The following is a 22,625-nucleotide window of genomic DNA, read 5'->3' as shown; positions in this document are numbered from 1 at the left end:
GCGGCAGAAGGAAAAACCTCTGGCAGCCTGTGTTCATGAAGGACTAGGAGAGCAAAGATGTTTCAGGATGGAGCTGCGAGGGGCCGAGAGGAGCAGAGTGTGGGGAGGGCCCTGCCCACCACACCCTGCTCACGCCAGGAGTGGACCTTTCTTCTGGGAGTGTCACCAGGACCAGGCCTCCCAGGGAGCATGGGGACACAATTCGTCTGCACTCCTGAGGCCACCCAACTGTGTTTCCCCAAATCTTGCTTACCTTGGACCCACCCCCTGTGATTACTACCTTTAGTATTGACTTGAAAAATACTGGATATTTTTCACGATATCCATAAGATAGTATGAAAGAATCCAAACGAAATTTTTGGCCAACTCAGTAGCTACTGAGCACTTTTCAGTCTTCTGGGAGCTGAATAGAATGTTCTCCCAGCCCAGCTCCTTCCTTCAGGAGAGTAATAGCATGATGGCATGTTCCTCACACACACACACACACACACACACACACACACACGGTGTACTATCCTATATTGATAACTTTTCAGGGTATGTTTAATATGCAGGTTTGGGGCCCTGGCCTCTTTTTCAGTGAGGGTCTTTTAAAACCTTGCAGTGTAACAGTAACATCCACATCACAAGCAATTTCTAGGGAGCTCTGGGAGGAAAGATTTTTCCAGAAAGTGCTGGAGACCTGGCCTGATGAGAGGTGTAGGGACCAGCAGCTGCTGCCACTTCCGGTCTGTTGAGCGGTGGGTTGGGAAGACGTTGGGGTGAGGAGGCAGTTGCTCAGGTTGCCTCCTGCCAGCTGGTTTCTTCCATCTCCGTCATTTGGTCTGTTCATCCCCAAGACTCACCAAGGGCCCCAGAGAGTCTCCTGCAGACCCCACGGAAGGCAGAAATCAGCTCGTTTCCCTGATGACATCATGTGTCGATCTGGCCACGTGGCAGGCTCAGGGGCTATGCTAGGAACACAAGATAACTGAGACCATGAGCCCGAGGCCCCCGCAGAGGGGTGGGAGGTGAGAGAGCTGGCCTCTTGATAAGGGGCTGCCGGGCAGCTCCACAGACTCCGACTAGAGTTGCGACCAGAGGGACCATCATGTGTTAGCCATGTGTGTGGACCCCTGTGTTCTCCCACCTCCCGCACCTCCCTTCATCCAGCCTCTCTCTCTTCCAAGACCCTCAATCCTTTGGGGTTCCAGGGTTTACTTAGAGGAGAGCTGCAAAGTTGTCGTGGAACTAGGTAGGATGTTTGAAGAGTTGGGAGTTAGAAAAAAATACAGGATATTAGGAGAACCAACAGAAAAAAAAAATCTCCTGTCCTCAATACACAGATATTTTAAGGAGGGACTCACGTGAATGTGGGACTTCCCTGGTGGCTCAGATGGTTACGAATATGCCTGCAGTGCTGGAGACCCAGGTTTGATCCCTGGGTCAGGAAGATCCCTTGGAGAAGGAAATGGCTACCCATTCCAGTATTCTTGTCTGGAGAATTCCATGGACAGAGGAGCCTGGTAGGCTACAGTCCATGGGGTCACAAAAAGTCAGACACGATTGAGCGACTAACACTTCACGTGAATGCGGCATAAATGAAGCAGAAAAAAAAGGAAGTGTGCCCTCCATCCCCTGGGCTGGCACACGGGAGGTGCTGTGACAGGGGTGAAGGGCTGGCCCCGCAGGGCTGACCACGTCTGTGCCGTGCAGACCACCTTAACTGCCGCGGTGGTCACCTCACCTCGTGCGGAAGGCTGTTCACAATCCACAATCTGGACAAACCTGAGCCGTGTTTCTGTTTGTAGAGGTCTCCTGGCAGGTCAGTTAGTAGACTGAGCCCTGATTATGATGCATTTGGGGTTTTCCAAATTTATCAGGGTGGGTTTATAGGTAACTGCTGGTTTTATTGAGCCAAAAGGGGGGCCAGAGAGAGAAGGAGAGGAAAGGAGACCCTCCCTGCACCCCAGCCAGGTCCCAGCTAGAGGCCAGAGTCTTCAGGAGGCTCACAGTCCCTGGAGAGGAGGACAGGTTTCTGCAGCTGGTGGAGTTAGCCTAAGGCAGCCCCGGATATGGCAGGATGCTGGGAGCCCAACCAGACCCAACACAGGCCGAGGACTAACACCAGCAGTAGACAGGGTCTTGGTCTAAGCTCCCCTTTTACAGATAAAAAAAACTGAGGCTCAAAGACAGGAGGTGCTCACCCACAGTCACCCAGCTCATTATTGGCAGATTGACCAAGAGCCGTTTCATTCTGAGCAAAGAAAAGCAAGATGGGTGAGCTCAGAGCATGGGCTCCTTATCCTTTGTTAGGTGGGCTTGAGATGCTGTTTAAACATCCTTTTTTCTTTCAAACGTACATCCCTATCTTAAAACTCTTAACTTGCTCTTGCTAACCTTTTGCCGCTGCTGCCTCTTCAAACCCAGAGGACAGGAGAGTTCCAGGTCAGCAGAGGGAAGCGTCTGAGAGGCCTCTGGCCCATGGGCTTAGCTCTCAGGTCCAGCTTGCACACGGCCAAGAAGCTTCTGGGGTCTCCGAGCTGCCTCTGGGGGAGAAAGAGCCCGAAGCTCCCGTCCTGGCGACCTCTCGCCCTTCCCAGCATCACCCCGTCTGCCAAGCGCCTCCTCAACCAGGAGGCCCTCAGGAGCCCCACTGGGAGTGGGGACCAAAACCAGGGCAGCGGGCTGAGGAGGGCCTGGCCTTTCCGAAGCCCCCCTCCCCTGGACATCAGCAGACAGAGCCTGGGAGTGCCGAGGTCGTCCAGGCAAGCTTCCTCGGGGAGCCGGGCCACCATGGAGGTGAGGCTGTGGAGCCGGGGACCTCAGGTCTGACCCACCAGCACACATCTGACATGCTCAGGGCCCCCACCCTGCTCGCAGGCCCCAGAGAGGCCTCACGCCAGCCTTCGGGGACAGAACCTGGGGTTGCAGAGGGCAGCCGCCACAGCTCCGAGCCGCCAGCGTGCCAGATCTGGGGAGGCCTGCCCCAGGAGGGGCCGCCTCTGAAGGGGGCACAGGGCAAGGAGAGGCAGAGGGGTGAGGAGGTGGATGAAGACCGGGACATTGATGAGTCCTCGCCCCAGGACTCCCCGCCCTCCCGGGTCTCCCCGGCCCGAGGCAGGCAAGCCCCGCAGGCAGTTTCCGGAGAAGCCCCGGGAACCCCAGGGTCCCCAGCCGGGGGTGCCATCCCGCTTCCTGTCGATTTCCTCTCTAAAGCATCTGCAGAGACCCGGGTCCCAGAGCCCGACGGGCCCAGCGAGGGGCCCCCGGGAGAAGGGCATGGCGGGTCCCCCGAGTTCACATTCCACGTGGAAATCACAGCCAACCTGCAGAAGGAGCAGGAACCCCCCTCGGAGGTGGATTTGGAAGGGACTGCACTTCCCGGGGCCCCTGGAGAGGAGCAAGAGCCCCGGAGCCCCTCTGAGGGCGAGGACACAAAAAAGACTGATCTTCCAGAACCTTCTGGAAAGCAGCCTGCAGCTGGTCTGCCAGGGAAGCTGGTCAGCCGGGTGCCTCAACTCAAAGGTCTGTGTCTTGAACTCCTTCGCTCCCGCCTGGCAACCTCGTGTTCCACCCAGGCTGCAGGCACTGCCACTCAGCTTCCGGCTCCTCCTTGGCTCCTGCTGCTTCTGAGGCCCCCGGGGACAGCCACCAACCAGCCACCTGGGCCTTTGCTCACCCTCCCGGCCACCTCCTGTCCCTCAGGCGCTGGTAGCCCGTGCTCCTCTTCACGCTTGCCGGCCGTCGTGCATGTCACCAACACCCCCGCCCAGTGCTTTCTGCCCCGTTCACGCCTCTGGCCCCCTGATTTATCTGCAAGGCTCTTCAGTCCAGTGGAGGCTGGTGGGCTGTACTCCACAAAGGGCATAGCAGCTGCTCCCACTTTGGAGGGCTCATCATGTGTCTCGAATTGGTTGTCTAGGACCCTCCCGACAATTGGGCATAATTGGTCCCGATTTGCAGATGAGAAAACTGAGGCTCCAAGTGGTAAAGTATCTTGCTGAAAGTCATTGAGTAGTAGGTGATGGAGCCAGGTGTGGAACCCAAGTAGGTCTGCTTTGAAAAGCACTTCCATCTACCCCACAAGTGCCTTCCAGGAGGTCCTGGGGTGTGCCCTCCTAGCCCAGAGACTCAGAGGACACATGTCTGTCCTCTGCGACTATGTCAGTGGACAGCACCTCACATGTAACAGGCTATACACACATACACACACACACACACACAAGCATTTGGAGGTGACCCAGAGCCCATGCTGAGCCTTTGGCCCAACAACCACTCCACCCTATTCTGTCTGCCTTGTGGCAGGAGAGACAGTGAGCAGAAACAAAATCTCCTCGTGTGAAGGAACCCCTTCTTCTTCCCTTGGTAGAGCTGGGGCAGACCCCCTGATGGGATCGCAGGGAGGGATCTCAGCCCTGTCCCCGTCTCAAGCCCTGGGAAGCGTGACCACAACAGCCTTTCAGGAGCTGAAGAGATGGGTAGGGAGGTTCCCAAGGGTGGCAGTCTCTGTGTCCTGTTGAGGGGGAGGACAGTTTATACCCCAGAGGAGGCCTCATGGCCACATATCAGCTGTATTCATATGTTTAGGTCCTGTAGCATTTTAGAATTATTTTCAGGGCCCAGAAATTGATGCTACTTAAACTGTTCATTGCAGACATCTGTTAAATGTTGTCACGAAAACTTTGAAATGTTATAGATGAAGGAACCTGTATTTTAAAATTTAAGACCGAAAAAGAATCCTACTTTAAAATATCCTAAACTCCAAACTAATATGGGACACGTAACTATGACTTGACAGATGACAACAGTGTTTCCTGAAATGTTGTTTTATATTGAATGCTGATCCACTGCATGTTGATAGATGTGTCCAGGGAAAAAAAGAGTTCCATGGCCTAGTTAATTTTGGGGGGGGGGGGGGGAAGGTGAAACAAAGTTAAATGGAGTTTGCTGCTGGGGAACTTGTCAGAGCCTTTAATATTCTAATGTACATTCTGACCCTCTGAGAAGGATACATAGTAACCATTTCCCCAATTTGGGAAATGCAGATCTAGCAGATGCTTTTGTTGTGACACAGATGATGATGGTCATCGGGGCAAAGGATGTGAATCAGGTCCACCCGGGGCTCTTATTAAAATGCAAGTTCCTGGGCCCCACCTTAGGCTACTGTCACAGAGTGAACCTGGGGTATTTCAAGAATCTCTCCCACTGGTTCTGCTGCATAACAAAGTTTGAAAATCTCTGGGCTAGATCATCAGTGCTGGTCACTCTAGAAATCTGGTCTCCAGGAACCAGTGAGATGCTTCCACTGTCCTCGGGGCAGAGGAAATATTGAAGCCACAAATGAAAACCTATGATCAGTTTTCAATAATGAATGCCAATAGCAGGAAAGAGTGAGTTAGAAGTTTACGCTGGTAGACAAGCAGATTGGTTTCACCAAGGGGTGTGGCTTTCCAAACACAAAATCTGTCAATGGTTTGGTCCTAAAATCCAGAGATTATCTATGGTAGGGGTCTCCAGCCTCTAGGCTACAGATCAATACCTCCTGTCAGATCAGTGGTGGCATTAGATTTAAAGTGCACAATAAATGTAATGTACTTGAATCATCCTAAAACCATCCCCTCCCCACCCCCAGTCCATGGAAAAATCATCTTCCAAGAAATAAAGAGTTTGGGGACTGCTGATCTAAGGATATTTGATGGCAGCTAGTTTGTTGGTAATTTGGGGAAAGGACAAGCATTAGTCCCCCCTTGGGAGAGTCTGTAAGTGGTGAGAAGGCCCTCCGGGGTTGGGTCAGGGGTGGGTTGGACTTGTCTGAGAGCCAGCTAGGACTGGTCACCCAAGCCCCCATGAGTGAGGGGCAGATTCTGGGAAAGCGGCCCACTCCCCCTGGCCCTTGGGTGACAATATAAGCAAGGGGTCCTGCAGGGGCCAGAGCCTGGCTGACCTGCCTGTCCATGGCCCTGGGGCTTCCAAATGCCCCTCCTTGGAGTGGGGTTGGCCCCAGTCGGGGGAGGCTGACCCCAGAAGAGCCTGTGAGAGGTGGTCCTGCACCGTCTACCTTCCCTGACCGCCCCATACATACCCACACGTATGACCACCCACACGTACCAACGTGTACCCATAACAGTTTCCTCTGTGTCGCCTCTGCATGTCCCCGCCCTCGGCCAGCCTGCTGACCCCTCTTGTCAGGGTGTTGCAAGCAACGACCCCAGTGTGCTGTGTTGATACTAACAAGAAGACACCTAACAGATTCAAGGGGAAAGAAATCAGCCGGGTTTCCACTGGCCCAACTGAACAAGACATATTGCACAGTTTCTGAGAGACCACTTTCCCTCCATTGGGCTCTCATGAGCTGTGCTAATGGGTGTAACATGCATTCTCATTTTGTATTTTATCAGCTCGCATGGTCAGTAAAGGCAAAGATGGGACTGGACCTGATGAGAAAAAAACCAAGGTAAGCTGAGAAAACCATGGCACCGCTCTGCCGCCATCATGTTCATCAAGAAGCCATGCTTTGTATCTGAATTGATCTCTGTATGTGACACGTGGAAACCGTTGGTCCCCGAGCTACAGCTATCATTCAACGTGCTTTGTGTTTTCATGCAAACGTTTAAAATGCCAGCATTTATCCTTGGGTACTTCTGCCAGGGAAGGGCAGTCAGCAGGTTAATGAATGAATGAATGAATGCTCCTCATTATAATTGTACCGGCATTGTTTGAATTAAGACGTTCATGGTAAATGAAGGTATGTTTGAATTTTATGCAGTGAATTTTGAATTTTATGTTTCCCACTACAGGTCTAGGCACAGCAAAGATATATCTGTATACACACAGAGAGATATATTTAAGATCTATCTAGAAAATACCATTTACTTAGGGGGCTGAGGGAGTGTTGAGCAAAAAATGGGATATCCAACCTAAAGTGGAGGGTTCTGGAAAAGCCCTAGAGGAGAGGACCTGTGAGGCAGGCCGAGAAGGAGAGATGAAGGGAGGTTGGAGAATAGGGGTGAGAAGAGACATTCCGAGGAGTGGAGGTAAAGAGGAGGTGGGGGGAGAGAAGGAGCCAAATCACGTGTTTGGGAGTTCTGAGCAAATCAGCTCAGTTGCTGCCAAGCTCGGAGTAGGGTTGAGGCAGGTCGGAGGAGGGAAGCCTGATACACACCCTACATGCTGAGTGAACATGTGGGCTGTGATGCCCTAGAGGCTGTCCTGAAATCCTGCCAGCCAGTCTTAAGATCTTCCCCTACCAAGGACCAGAAAACCGAGCAGCCTGCTCACCACCCAATCTGCACCCAGGACCGCACGGTCCTTCTCACGCTCCCTGTCAGCTCTAGTGCACTCTCCTCCATGACGGGGCGTCTTGGAGAAAGCTCCCATAGCTGCACAGGAGTGTTTTTCCAGGAAAACCTCACTGGGGCCCCAGATGGAGACCTGTTTTTCTTTTAGGCGTCCAAGAAGCCCCCTATCTATGCTGCCTGAAATGCCTGGGTGTTCATCAGTCCTGAAGGACTGATGGAGTTCCCAGACACAGAATCAAGCCCTAGGATTTGGTCTTGTGTGTTGAGGGTGGATGCCCAAAGTGCATGCCCTGGAGGAAGTTGGGGTTCACCATCACAGGACCCCGGTGGGGCAGCTGAGGGTACTTACTGCAGGGACTTGGGGTGGGAGGGAGTTGCAGTAACTGGTTGCCAATCGGGATGCCCATTCAGGGGAACCCTGTCCTCTGTTCATTCATCCATTTGTAAGCTGTCCCTGCCCTGGAGTGGCTTACAGCCTTGCAGCCAGAGGTCAGATCTGTCATGAACCTAGGCCGCTTGGCCAGGTAGGGAGCAGTACCAGCGGAGGGGGACCTTGTGAAGCTGGGGAAGGAGGGCTTGCCGGCACCCACCCTCAGCTTTTCTTGCTAGCAGCCCCAGGGCCTCAGCCTGCATCGCCCCCCTCACACCCCTGCTCCATCCCTCTTGCACTCCTTCCCAAGGCTGGCTGCAGAGACAGCCTCAGTCCCCTGAAGTGGCGAATCTCAGTAAAGAAGTCTCTGGTCAGGACTCTCCTCTGTAGCTCTGACTCCCTCTTTGGAACACCTTTGGACTTGGCCTCTTGGTTTTATTCCTGAAGGCGTGGCCCTTCCCGCTCCCAGACCAGCCTCCTCCATCAGGGCCATGCAGCCCAGTCCAAGGCCCCAGAGGTGGTCCAGACAAACCACAGATGCTGTCCACCCTCCTTCACACACTCTCATCTCCATGAGGTCATCCACCTCACAAACACCTTCCCATTGGCCGCCTGCAACACCCAGGCTACTTCATTAGGTAGATGGTACTCAAGAGTAACCACTGGCCTAATTAAAATTTACCAGACATTGGGAGATTGGGATAGACATATATACACTATTGCTACTATGTATAAATTAACTAATAATGAGAACCCTACTGTATAGCTTCCCTGGTGGCTCAGATGATAAAGAATTTGCCTGCAATGCAGGAGGTCCAGTTTCAATCCCTGGCTCAAGAAGATCCCTTGGAGAAGGAAATGGCAACCCACTCCAGTATCCTTGCCTGGAGAATTCCAAGGACACAGGAGCCTGGCGGGCTACAGTCCACAGGATCACAAAGAGTCGGACACGACTGACCAACTAACAATGTCATTGTGTGGCTCAGGGATCTCTGTTCAGTGCTCTGTGGTGACCTAAATGGGAAGGAAATCCAAGGAAGAGGGGAGATATGTATACATATGCCTGACTCACTGTGCTATACTGTAGAAACTAACAATACTGCAAAGCAACTACACACCAAGAAAACTCTACATAGAAAACCCTAAAGACTCTACCAGAAAATTACTAGAGCTAATTAATGAATATAGTAAAGTTGCAGGATATAAAATTAACACACAGAAATCCCTTGCATTCCTATACACTAACAATGAAAAAACAGAAAGAGAAATTAAGGAAACAATACCATTCACCATTGCAACAAAAAGAATAAAATACTTAGGAGTATATCTACCTAAAGAAACAAAAGACCTATACATAGAAAACTATAAAACACTGATGAAAGAAATCAAAGAGGACACAAACAGTTGGAGAAACATACCGTGTTCATGGATTGGAAGAATCAATATTGTCAAAATGGCTATTCTACCCAAAGCAATCTATAGATTCAATGCAATCCCTATCAAGCTACCAACGGTATTTTTCACAGAATTAGAACAAATAATTTCACAATTTGTATGGAAATACAAAAAACCTCGAATAGCCAAAGTAATCTTGAGAAAGAAGAATGGAACTGGAGGAATCAACCTGCCTGACTTCAGACTCTACTACAAAGCCACAGTCATCAAGACAGTATGGTACTGGCACAAAGACAGAAATATAGATCAATGGAACAGAATAGAAAGCCCAGAGATAAATCCACGAACCTAAGGACAGCTTATCTTTGACAAAGGAGGCAAGGATATACAATGGAAAAAAGACAATCTCTTTAACAAGTGGTGCTGGGAAAACTGGTCAGCCACTTGTAAAAGAATGAAACTAGAACACTTCCTAACACCATACACAAAAATAAACTCAAAATGGATTAAAGATCTAAATGTAAGACCAGAAACTATAAAACTCCTAGAGGAGAACATAGGCAAAACACTCTCCGACATAAATCACAGCAAGATCTTCTATGACCCACCTCCCAGAATATTGGAAATAAAAGCAAAAATAAACAAATGGGACTTAATGAAAATTAAAAGCTTTTGCACAACAAAGGAAACTATAAGTAAGGTGAAAAGACAGCCCTCAGATTGGGAGAAAATAATAACAAATGAGGAAACAGACAAAGGATTAATCTCAAAAATATACAAGCAACTCCTGAAGCTCAATTCCAGAAAAATAAACGACCCAATCAAAAAATGGGCCAAAGAACTAAACAGACATTTCTCCAAAGAAGACATACAGATGGCTAACAAACACATGAAAAGATGCTCAACATCACTCATCATCAGAGAAATGCAAATCAAAACCACAATGAGGTACCATTACACGCCAGTCAGGATGGCTGCTATCCAAAAGTCTACAAGCAATAAATGCTGGAGAGGGTGTGGAGAAAAGGGAACCCTCTTACACTGTTGATGGGAATGCAAACTAGTACAGCCACTATGGAAAACAGTGTGGAGATTTCTTAAAAAACTGGAAATAGAACTGCCATATGACCCAGCAATACCACTTCTGGGCATACACACTGAGGAATCCAGATCTGAAAGAGACACGTGCACCCCAATGTTCATCGCAGCACTGTTTATAATAGCCAGGACATGGAAGCAACCTAGATGCCCATCAGCAGATGAATGGATAAGGAAGCTGTGGTACATATACACCATGGAATATTACTCAGCCGTTAAAAAGAATTCATTTGAATCAGTTCTAATGAGATGGATGAAACTGGAGCCCATTATACAGAGTGAAGTAAGTCAGAAAGATAAAGAACATTACAGTATACTAACACATATATACGGAATTTAGATAGATGGTGGCGATAACCCTATATGCAAAACAGAAAAAGAGACACAGAAATACAGAACAGACTTTTGAACTCTGGGGGAGAACGTGAGGGTGGGATGTTTTGAAAGAACAGCATGTATATTATCTATGGTGAAACGGACCACCAGCCCAGGTGGGATACATGAGTCAGGTGCTCGGGCCTGGTGCACTGGGAGGACCCTGAGGAGTCGGGTGGGGAGGGAGGTGGGAGGGGGGATCGGGATGGGGAATACATGTAACTATATGGATGATTCATGTCAATGTATGACAAAACCCACTGAAATGTTGTAAAGTGATTGGCCTCCAACTAATAAAATAATATTTAAAAAAAAAAAAAAAAAATATTGGGTGGGTGGGGGGAATTAACAGACAGTTTAGTTTTGAGACTTTAATCAGAAAGTAAGTGTGTGTGTGTGTGTGTGTTCTAAGTGGTGTCAGACAGAATCTTCAAGACCTGCCTAATCAGATACAGTCCTGATGTTGGCAAGGATGACTCTATCAGTGTAGTGGAGGAGGGAGAGGGGTTGGGGGGCCAGCATGAGCCCCCCACCTGGAATTGAGCAGAACCAGGGGCACTTCTGACCCGTGACACACTGGAGATGTTTTCTTGAGAAACATCCTAAGAATCATATACTTTTGGCCATCTCCATTGACTCTCTGGGTGCGAGCCACCTTTTAACCAGTGGTCTCCAAAGGGTGGAGCTGAAGTAGATCCAGTGGGCTGGAGAAAGAACATACCAACACGTCTATCACTTTCTCCAGCTCTGCCACATGTAAGTTTTATAATGTACATCGTATGCTAGCCGTAGTATATGCATTGGCTGATGAATGACTGCAAGTTCATGGTCACTTTCTGGTCTTCCTGATGAGGACTGTTAAGGGCAAATGATCCACAGGGTTTGGAGGTCATGCCTTTAAACCATTACCTGCCTTATTTGTTTTTAGTTACTGTCCTTTTTCAGTTTGTACCTTTCTCCCATGTGCTGACTTTTATTTTGATTTTATTTATGTTTATGTTTAAGCCATCCACACCTTCTTCCGCTAAAACCCTGAAAAATAGGCCTTGCCTTAGCCCCAAACGCCCCACTCCTGGTAGCTCAGACCCTTTGATCAAACCCTCCAGCCCTGCCGTGTGCCCAGAGCCATCTTCCTGTCCTAAACACGTCACTTCTGTCACACCCCGAACTGGCAGTTCTGGAGCAAAGGAGATGAAAGTCAAGGTAAGAGGAACCCACCTTTGGCAAGAATCAGGCTGCTCTGCTGTAGTGTTCAAAAGTATGCTTTTCTAGTTGCAAGGACCTTTCTTTAGATAAGCTCTCACCTAGAAGTACCATGTAGAACAGTTAAAATTCTCTGGTTAAAACAGGGGAAAGGAGGCACAGTACCATCCTTTTCAACTCCCCTTCATCCTCTAAAGCACGGGAGGGGACCCTGGTTTGAACATCGCTGTGGGTTTCCTTGGTCTATTCCCCACTTTAGTAACTCAGGGATGCTCCCGGATTGCCCTCATTTGGGTTGGACAGCGTCCCTTGCACCCACACCTGTCCCAGTAGCTCACTCCCTCCTGAACCATCTCGTGGTCACCGGTTCACGTCAGTTTCTTTTTTGAGTTCGCGTTATGTGTCAAGGTCACTGCCCCCAGTCAGCTGACCGTGCCCATGCACCTGTGCTCCCCCTTTGGCGCGTCTGCTAATTGATGCTGGTGTTCACCTGCCAAGGGCTCTTAGCACACCTGAAGCGTTACTGAACCCCGAGACCTGCTTGAGAGAGAATGGAAGGATAGGACTAGCTCTCTTAGCACTCTCGGTCAGGTTCAACAAACTGTGTCTCCACGTGCCTCTGAAACCAACCACCACCAGGCAGATAAACCCCCCTAAGAGAGTCAGAGAACGGTGTAGGAAGTCTTCAGACGTCCTGCCTGCCGACACTGGTGGATGCTGACCGCGATCGTTGCTATGAGCCCTGTTGACTTTTTATGAAATACATTGGCTCCACTTGTGCAGATAACTCATGTAAACAGTTCGTCCGGGAGGAAATGGTACTCAGGAGTTTAGGAGGGGCTGTGGACTTGTGATCATGGTAAAGGACACTTGTATTTGGCTGGCAGAGTGTCACCCCAATGTTAGGCTCATTTTGAGTCAAGCTGGCAGAGGGGAGCTGGCATTGATGCCGGTTGGCAGAAACCTTTCCCAGTTGTAAAAAAAAAAAAAAGAAAACCACTCTACTGTGCATTGGTTTACAGGGGGCAGATGGTAAGCCTGGAACGAAGATCGCCACACCCCGGGGAGCGGCCCCTCCGGGCCAGAAAGGCCAGGCCAACGCCACCCGGATTCCAGCAAAAACCACTCCCACCCCGAAGACTTCGCCAGGCACTGGTGAGAAGGGCTTTCTCTGGAATCCTAGCAGAGGGGTGGGGATGGGGAGAGCTCGCCATGGAGACCCTGGCGGTTAACCTCTGGTAGCCAACTGACGCCTGTGGTTCAGTAAGCATCAAATGTTCATTTCTAATTCTTTTAATTTTCTGAGCTAGATCTTGAGTCCCCACTTTTTACCCTGAAGAAATCGAGGCTCTGAGAGTTTGCATGACTAAGTCTAACCAGCCTTTTAAGCATGAGGAAAATACAGCCATGAGACTAATAACTAATGGAGAAGGGGCTTCTCTGAGTTTCTCAAACCCTGCGACGCACCCCCCAACCCCTGGGGAGGTGTTTTTCAGCCCCCAATGAGGGGTGGGACACTATGGGTGACCTCACACAGGGGGCAGCCCCTGCTAACTTGCTGGGATGTTAGGGGCCTTCTGACAGAACCTAAGGGTCTTAGCTGAGCACTCACAGGCTGGGCCCATCTCCTTGACTCCTGGGAGTTAAACCCACTGGGTTCTGAGTACCAGCCAAGACTTGAGCCATTTTGCTTCCAGTGGGGACAGCCAGGCTGAGTCCACCCTTCCCACTGCCCTGATGACTGTCCCGGGCACCTGGGTTTAGACTGTACATGACTCGGGGTGTCTGATCCAGGGCAGCGCTCAGGGGGCCTGTGGATCTTATACGGGCTGTGTGTGAGGCCTGGGCCGGCAACACAGGGCCTCTGCTGCTCCTTGGCCCCAGGGGTGACTGCCCAGAGTCCTGCTCTCCTGCATGTCTTGGCTGTGGTGTTTAGCGAGGTTGCCGTAGGGCGGGGCCTGCATGGATACCCGCTCACTAAGGCCTGTTGGTTGACTTTCTCCCATAAGGTTTATTTTTTTTTTAATTATTATTTATTTATATTTTTGCTACACTGGGTCTTCACTGCTGCGCTCAGACTTTCTCTACTTGCAGCAAGTGGGGGCTACTCTCTAGTTGTGGTGTATGGGCTTCTCTTGTTGCAGACCATGGGCTTATTTGCTCAGCAGCATGTGGGATCTTTCTGGACCAGGGGTCAAGCCCGTGTCCCCTGCATTGTCCAGAAGGATTCTTCACCACTGGACCTCCAGGGAAGCCTGGGTTTTTCCTCATGTATAGAGTACATATGATACAAGGGGAATTCACAGATTCCTGACTGGATTTCATATATGATTTTGATCCTGCTTTTCTTCACTTGACATTATGCCAGTTGATTCATGCAACTGGAGTCATAACTGGAAGCAAGAACCTGTGTTTCTCTCTGGATCTTAACTGCTCTCGAGTGGACAGACCTCCCCCAAGTCGACCTTATTTCCTGCTAGCCAGCGCCCCTGCTCCCTAACCCCATTCACCGCCCCCCCCCACCTGCTGCACAAAAACCAAAAACTCTCATTGAGGCCTTTTCAAGCTTGATGATAATGAGGCTTTCTGTGGATTTTTCTTTTTAAGCGACCATGCAAGTGCAGAAAAAACCACCCCCTGCGGGGGCAAAATCTGAGAGAGGTAATTCTGAGCCTGCCTTGCCCAGCTGGGGTCATGCCTTTTGCACGTGCAGCTTGTTGGTTGGCTGGGGGTTTGGCGGGGGAGGGGGTTAGAACCGGGAGAACCTGCTTTTGAAACGTAGGCTTCCCACATTGGGCCTGAAGTTGGAACAGGCAGAATTCCTGCTCCTCTTCTCGAGTGGTTTGTGTGGATGTATCTGTCCAATGGGCAATCCTAATCCTAATCCTGCGTGTTCTTGGCGTCAGCCGGGGGCTCTGGGTGGGGCCAGGGGAGCAGGTGCCTCAAGCTGATGCGGGTGCTGGAGTCAGGACCGGGACCGGCCCTAACCAGGTTAGGGGGAGGCCGCACTGGCAAGCCCTGTTCTGTGGGCTCCGGACGCTGGCCCCGTTCTCCAGATGAGCACCCAGGCTTAGGGAGGGAGGTCGAGGGACTTGCCTGAGGTCGCTCTGTAGTTCAGTGGTGCAGAAAGGGTGGGAAGCCACCACCAGGTCTACCAGGCAGCCTGTGTGCCAGGGGGCAGAGGGCGGGGGGCGCTGAGCCTGGAGGCTTCACTCGTCCTGTTGCTGCAGAGCTTGACTCCTTGAGGAATTTCCAAGAGACATGGAGGTTCAACCAAGAACCTCGTGCTCATCCTCTCTTTGACAAGAGAAGACACTGCTTCCCGCAGAGAGCTGCCCTTTCTCCTGCTTGGGGCCCAGCAGGTCCTCGTTTGGTACACATGCTTCCTGGGTGGTGGGGGGCATCCGCCGCCCTCAGAAATGGAGGGGAGCGCGGCCGCCACTTGGGCACAGCGTCCAGCCCAGTGGCTCTCAGACTCAAGAATCCTGCTCAAGAATCAAGAATCAGGAGTCTGCTTTAGAATCCCTAGGAGCAAGGGAAGCACCAGTTTTGCAGGCCCTGCCCCTAGAGATTCTGTCCTATCCGGCCTAGATGGGGCCCCGGAATCTGTATCTTACAGGTCCCACCCCCTCCCCACCCCACCCCCACCGCCACCGTGGCGGCTCTGGAGATCCCGACGCAGGAGTGCCTGGGCCACATTGGGTGAAACACGAATCCAAGAGGCAGACAAGAATAGCCAACCGGGAAGTGTGATGGGGGGTTGAAGAGTGCAGGAAGAGACACGTGTTAGGAGCCCAGGGCTGGTCAGCTGGGAGAGGGGCGGCGCCCGCAGCCTTCCTGGAGGGCGCGGCCTGTGCCACGTGTCCGGAAAGGCTCACTGCTATTTGCTGGGCTGCGCCTTTTCGCGGAGGGCGTTCTTGGGGGAGGGCAGGGCGGCTGTGAAGCGGCTTGGCTTGTTTGGAAAGCCAGGGACTGGTGGACACAATGCAGGCATACCATTCTGGAACCCAGGTACCAGAGAGGAGTCGGGAGGTTGGATAGGGGTCTAGCGGGGAAGGGGCCTTGAACTTGATGAACAGCTCAAAATTCCACCTGTGGTTAGAGTCCGGTGGAACCATGTGTAAAAGAGATAGCTAGTGGGAAGCTGCTGTAGCCGAGGGAGCTCAGCTCAGCGCTTTGAGATGACCTGGAGCGGAGGGATGTGGGGCTGGGATATAGTCTTTTGTGTTTTCCCACGCTTATAGCTAATTCACGCTGCCCTACAGCAGAAACCAACACAACACTGTTAAGCAGTTACCCTCCGACTAAAAATAAATTAAAAAAATAAGGAGTCCAGTGGATCCGGATGAGACCCTGGCCCACCATCGCATTACCCTTATCCAGGGCAAAGGCAATGTATCCCTGCCCAGCCTCAGTCAGTCGGCATTATACTTGTTTCCTCTGAGCTCAGAGAAGGAAAGTGACTTGTTTGAGATCACTCAGCTGGCTGGAGCCGCTCCCGACCCCAGGGCCACTGGGCAGAGTTGCGCCCCTCTGGGAAGCAGTCCTGAATGGTCCTTGGCGACCACTCTGTTGCTTCCCTGGGAAGCAGGATATTTTTGTCCCAAAGCAATGAGGCTGGGAAGAGGGGACATTTCTCTAGAAATGGAGGCCAGGGCAGCCTCCCGCCGGATTGACTGAACTTCCGACCTTGTTCCTACCGGCCTGGTCCAGCCCTGGCTCTGGGAATGGACCGCAGGACAGAGACCCGTTTTCTGACTCCCGCCCCCCCTTCCCCCCCCCCCGGGCCTGGCCTCACGCCCGCCTTCTTTTCCAGGTGAATCTGGGAAATCCGGGGACCGCAGCGGCTACAGCAGTCCCGGCTCCCCAGGCACTCCGGGCAGCCGCTCCCGCACCCCTTCTCTGCCGACCCCGCCCACCCGGGAGCCCAAGAAGGTGGCGGTGGTCCGCACTCCCCCCAAGTCGCCGTCTGCAGCCAAGAGCCGCCTGCAGGCCGCCCCGGGGCCCATGCCAGACCTGAAGAACGTCAAGTCCAAAATCGGCTCCACGGAAAACCTGAAGCACCAGCCAGGAGGCGGCAAGGTGAGGGCGTGTGCTTAGAGACTGGCCTTGGGGGTGTCCGCCCGGGGCGCCCGGGGTGGGCGTGGCGGGGCCGGGCGGGGTCAGGCGGGATGTACACCTGGGGCGGAGGCGGGGGAGCCCCTCTGCTCCCACCACCAGCCTGGGTCCCGCCCCCGCCCCATAGCACAGGCCTCTCCCCGAGCTCTTGAAGGAAAGACGGTGGGTTAGGCTTCAGTTCTGCGCCGGGGTCACCAGCAGGCTGTGAGTGCCAGCTCAGGGGAGAGACAGCACCGGTTCTTCCCTCGGTCACCTGAGGCCCTGCTGATGGGATGGATCAGAGGTGACAGCGTGGTAGCCTCACGACCTGGGAGTTCTCAAAGTGGGTGCCTGCAGGGGGTTCCCCAGCTTCCTTGTGGTTGAGACGGTGAGACTACCAGTGTGCAGGTGGGTGTGTCTGTCATTGGTTGAACATGTGTTTAGGTCCCAATTCTGGGGAAATTCGTGATACTATTTTGAACAACTGATTCTTCCAGGGACAAGTGGGTGCTCACGTCGTCTCTGGGTCTCCCAAAGGTGGAGAAAATGAGCTTCCAAGAGCCTAGGTGGAGGGATGTGGGCACAGTCTGGACCCCTCCTCCTCTCTTTGACCCGCTCCTGCATTGTGTGAGTTTCCTAGGGTTGACATACAAAATGCCACCAACTGGGGACTTGCCTGGTGGTCCAGTGGTTAAGACTCCACATTTCTGCTGCAGGGGGTACGGGTTTGATCCCTGGTTGGGGAACTTAGGGTGCCACCAAGAAAAAAAAAAAAACTAACACGGACTGGGTGGCTTGTACAACAGAGATGTAATTCCTCATAGAGCCCAGAAGTCCAAGGTCAAGGTGCTGGTTTCCTGAGGCCTGTCTCATGTGCCTGCAGGTACTGCTTTCCCCTCGTGTCCTCACTGGTGCCTCTCTGGGTCTCACTATGTCCCAGTCCTGCCTCCTATGACACCAGACCTATTGGCTTAGGGCGCACCCCAGTAGCTCGTTTTAACTTAATGACCTCTTTAGAGACCCTATTCCAAACACAGTCCTGTTGGGAGGTACTGGGAGTTAGGACTGCAGCCTGTGGATTTGGGGAACACAATTCAGACCATGACAGCGCCCCCTGCCCCCCAGCACCAGGGAGGGAGATGGAGCAGGGAGACGAGGGTGCGGTGGGGAGCAGAGGACAAGGACCGCTCCCCCCCCCACCTCTTGTGTTGCGCCATCTGGGCTGGACTGTTTCAGGAGCAGAGCGCCTCCTGGTGGGCAAGGGCCAATGTGTCCCTTCCGGAGCGCCCCCAGCCCAGCCTCTGCACTCGGTTTTATTAATCGCTCTTGACTGGGCCTGGGTCACCATGGAGGGAGGGGTCTCAGAGGCCTTTGGTCCATGTCAGTGGCCTTTGCCTGAAACCCTGCCTTTTGCTCCCCGTGGAGCTTCAGGGCCTCCTGCTGGCCTTTCCCGTCCTTGGGGCCCAAAGGGTCCTGCCCAGCAGGGAGGTCTGGGTGCCTCTTGGGGCCTTTGGGCCACAGGGCTGGGCCTGAGCAGTGTTGACCTCCCTGCAGTGTTTACTGTGCCACTTAAAGACGCATTACCTGTCTCCTTATGGAGGGGGCTCTGGCGCAACTGGCTTGAAGCTGACCCCTGGTGAGGCCTCTGGGCCAGAGGGACCCCCAAGGAGAGGGTTTCCGAGGTGATGGGATGTTTCCCACTGGCGTTCGCACCCCTCCCCCAGCGCTGTGGCTGTCCCACGTCTGCCCTGTTTTCATGGCACAGAGTGTTCGTCTCTGTTTTGAAAACTCAAAAACAAAACCCGACAGGGCCAGTTCTGCACCCCCGAGAAGACTGTGGGGCCGTGAGCGTGAGGGAAACTGTGACGGGCCGCGTCTCCCAGCCCGCGGGGCTCCGCACACACCGGCTCCCCTCCGCCCAGGCTGCACCCGGTCAGCCCCGCGTTCACCTGAGGTCGGCTTGGAGGGTTCGGGCACCATTTGGCCCCGTTCTCGAAACCCTGCTGAGAGCAGCAGTGACGGGGCTGAGCAGGGAGGAACCCACCCCCTCACACCCGAGCTGCTCAGGCCCAGCCGGCTGGGGAGAGGAGGCCAGTGGCCCGAGGGCCAGTGACTCGATGCTTAGGATGGAAAGGGTGAGGCTGCCCGCAGGTTGTGGCTGTACACGTGGGCGCAGATGCGTGTCCACAGCTACAGACTTGACGGTTAAAGGAGAAAGGTGACTTTTCTTGGGATTTATTGGGGAAGGAGATGTGGGGAAGTGGCCAAGAGGGGAGTAACAGCATCCTCGTAAATTCCATGCAAAACTTAGAAAACTGTGTGAAACAAAGAAAATCTGAGCCATAACAACAGAGATCAACACATTAATCTCCGGGAAAAACAAAAAAATAGATAAAATTTTTTAAAAAAGAAAACAAAAGGGAAAAAAAGGTCCCTGGGATCCATGCAGAAGGCCTCTTGAAGTGACTCCAGTGGGGACTTCGCTGATGGTCCAGTGGTTAAGAATCCACCTTCCAAGGGCTTCCCTGGTGGCTCAGATGGTAAAGAGTCCGCCTGCAGTGTGGGAGACCCAGGTTTGATCCCTGGGTCGGGAAGCTCCCCTGGAGAAGGAAATGGCAACCCATTCCAGTATCCTTGCCTGGAAAATTCCATGGCTGGAGGAGCCTGGCAGGCTATAGACTATGGACTTGCAAAGAGTTGGACATGACTGAGCAACTTCACTTTCCAACGCAAGGGATCCCTGGTCCGGGGACTTAGATCCCACATGTTTCGGGGCAGCTAAGCCTGCGTGCCTCAACTACTGAGCCAGTGCACCCGAGAGCCTGTAACACCCTGTAACACAGGAAGCCCATGCGTGGCAACCGGAGAGGCCTGCGTGCCACAGCGAAGACCGAGGCCAAAATTAAAAAGAAAAAAATGACTGGAGGTCCCTGTGAGGTCTCTGGGTCCCCGTGGCCTCTCATTCGGCCCAGTGTATCCAGTAAAAGGGACAACACTTCAAGAGTCTGCATAATAACCCAACGTCCTCGGGAGGTGACATGCTGGAGGAGGAGCAGGACAAGGTTATAAACCTGCAGAGACTGAAAACTGCACATCAGTCTAACTTTTTTGGAAAAAAATGTAAAACGTCTGTTTTCTGTTTCATACTCTTCTCTGACTTCATGATTGGCTACAGTGAACATGAAGAGTCCAAAACAAAATTACTTTTAAAGGAAAATACAAATAATCACTTGGCCATTTTAACCTAACCAGCTGGATCCACCAGAAGTGGGAGGGGCAGGAAGGAGGAGCAGTTCCCCTGTGACTGCAAAGGAGAATCATCTGGGGTAGGGAGGGGGAAGGATTCTTTTAAAAACCCTAATGCCTGGACTTCCCTGGTGGTGCAGTGGATAAGAATCTACCTGCCAATGCAGTGGACATGGATTCTGATCCCTGGTTTGGGAAGATCCCACATGCTAGGGAGCAACTGAGCCCGTGTGCCCGGAGCCTGAGCACCACGAGGAAGAGTAGCCCCCCACTCACTGCAACTAGAGAAAGCTCATGCGCAGCAACAAAGACCCAGTGCAACCTAAAATAAAATTAATTAATTTAAAAAGAAAATAGAACTTGTTTTTAAAAAATCCTAATGCCAGAGCCTTACCCTGAACCTTGAGAGTCTTGAGGGGACCCCAGGGGCTCCCAGGGGTTCAGCAGTCCAGGCTGAAACCCCGTTTCCCTGCATTCTTATCTACTGACCTCTGGTCTCAACCCTGACTGCTAGAGCCTCCCAAGAGCCCTGGATCTGGGACTGGTTTTTTTTTTCCTCTTCTGGTCCTGCCCCTGCCACTGTTTTCAGATTCCAGATAACTCAGACCCAGCCCAGGTCAGGCCCTAGGTCCTGCACCCCCTCCCCAAGACTTTGTCCCAGTCCTGTTCTTAGGGGGATCGTGGAGAGGGGAGTTCAGACACAAAGAACCAGCATTTAAAGCACCTAAAAAAACAAAAACAAAAAGGACCCACTCCAGGTGTGAGCGATACGAAATTAACATCCTTCTGTCCTGATGAGCGTGTGAATCCTTGCAGTCCTTTTGAATATATAATACAGGATTATTCATAGTTTTCATAGTTTATTTTTTTCCATTTATTTTTTCATAGTTTTCATAGTTTAATTCTGCTAAATCAATGAGCTGTTGAAGGATTTCATGTCTCCTTCCCCTGGACTAGATTGAAGGTCACCTTGAGATCTTTGTGTCCCTCTAGCTTCACACTTGATGTTCAGTAAATGCTGTATACTCAATCAAGGAAAGAAAGAAGGCTTTAAATTCAGAAAAAGCTTCATGCACAAGAATGCAGATTGTGCTTTATTAATGATTGCAAAACAACTCAAAAGTCTAAATTAGAAAAATAGTGATGCCATACTATAAAATATTTGCAGTCATTAATAATTATCGTTGAAAATAATTTTTACAATTATAAAAACTACAAATAAGTTAAAACTATAAATTTTATAGGTTATATCTGCCACCTGTATAAAAGCCATGTATAGAAGACAAATATGACAAAATGCTAATAGTGGCTCAGAGAAATTGTGACTGATTCTTTTTCTCTATTTTTACCTTTCTTCCTAAATTTTTTACAGTGAAACCATATCTAATTAGGGGGAAAAAAAAAATGGAGGGACTTCCCTGGCGGTCCAGTGTTAAGACTTTGTGCTTCCACTGTTCTGGGAACTAAGATCTCAAATGCCATGGAGTGTAATCAAAAAGAATTAAAAAAAAAAAAGAAAAAACTGGATAGAAATACAGTTGTGACTGGAAGTGTCACAGTAGATATTAGTAAACTACCTAATTTTTTATTAGTAAAATAAAAACAATAAAAGATCATAGTTCATATAATTGAAAAGGAAAAATTAACAAATACTAGGAATCAAACTGTAGGGGAAAGGGTTTATCTGTTGTTAAGAGTTCAGTAATAATAAGAGTTCAATAATTTATTTAGTCCATAAAGAAAAGTATCTATAAATACAGAGAAGCAGAAATTGCTTCTCATTTCTAACTTCAGTGTAAAACATAAACTTCATTGTATGCTTATTGTTAACATAACCACAAATGCTCAAAAATCAAAGTTTCCTTTGTCACTGCTCTTTCAGTTTAGAAATGAAAATGCCTTTTCCAAGTGTCTTGGTTACAAATGCCATAAATTATGTGGCAATGCCCCAAAATTATACTTAAAAGGAATTCATCATTTTAAATGCTTTAATTTTTTAAAAAATTGACTGCAGCATATAAACTATGTTCTTATTGGTAGGGAAAAAGAATACAAGCAAAGAAATAATACACAAAGAGAAGACAGAGATAAATTTAGAAAATGGAGCATACAATAGCATCAAAAACTGATTCCTTCCTTCTTTCTTTTATTCATTCATCCAGCATTTCTGGGGCACCTCTGAGCGCCAGGCCCTGTGCTGAGTTCCTACTCCAAGACCCAGGCAGGAGAGAGAGACACGGAGCTAATTAAGCAGAGGCAAAAGGAGAGGTTGACCAGGGAAGCTAATGCAGGAGGGAGCAGCCTGCGCCACTGAGGGTTCCCCACACTGAGGGTCACCTACGTGGTGAAGTGTTGCACGCAATTGTCAGCAACAAAGCAGAGAAGATCCTTGTCTGGAACCATCAAGTCTTTAAAAGGACAGTTCTCGTACCCGCCTGCCCCCACACATTTACTGCTGGGGACGCAGATCGAGAAAGACTTGTGGGAAACTGCACCTGGAGGTACTGAGAAGGAAAGCAAAATAAAGCTAAAACTGGCACCAGCTGGGGTGGCAGAGGGGC

The 22,625-nt window shown here is 50.9% G+C and overlaps 1 protein-coding gene across 13 annotated transcripts in view; it reads left to right on the top strand.

Annotated features, from left to right (window-relative positions):
- Nucleotides 1-22,625, top strand: part of MAPT (microtubule associated protein tau) — a 118,750-nt gene that overhangs the window by 80,884 nt on the left and 15,241 nt on the right. For 6 of the 13 annotated variants that reach the window (XM_065909299.1, XM_065909297.1, XM_065909298.1 and 3 more), the window contains 3 exons: nt 6,381-6,436; nt 12,744-12,876; nt 16,538-16,803. In XM_065909299.1, the coding sequence (XP_065765371.1) occupies nt 6,381-6,436; nt 12,744-12,876; nt 16,538-16,803 (455 nt within the window). Of the gene's footprint in view, nt 1-2,409; nt 3,508-6,380; nt 6,437-11,523; nt 11,722-12,743; nt 12,877-14,328; nt 14,383-16,537; nt 16,804-22,625 lie in introns of all 13 variants that reach the window. The other 7 variants (XM_065909290.1, XM_065909289.1, XM_065909288.1 and 4 more) reach the window with 4 other exon arrangements.

This window comes from Muntiacus reevesi, chromosome 18 (genome assembly GCF_963930625.1).
Source record: "Muntiacus reevesi chromosome 18, mMunRee1.1, whole genome shotgun sequence".
Lineage (NCBI taxonomy): Eukaryota > Metazoa > Chordata > Mammalia > Artiodactyla > Cervidae > Muntiacus > Muntiacus reevesi.
Note: the sequence above shows the minus strand (reverse complement) of the source record. Positions and strands in the feature narration are given on the sequence as shown.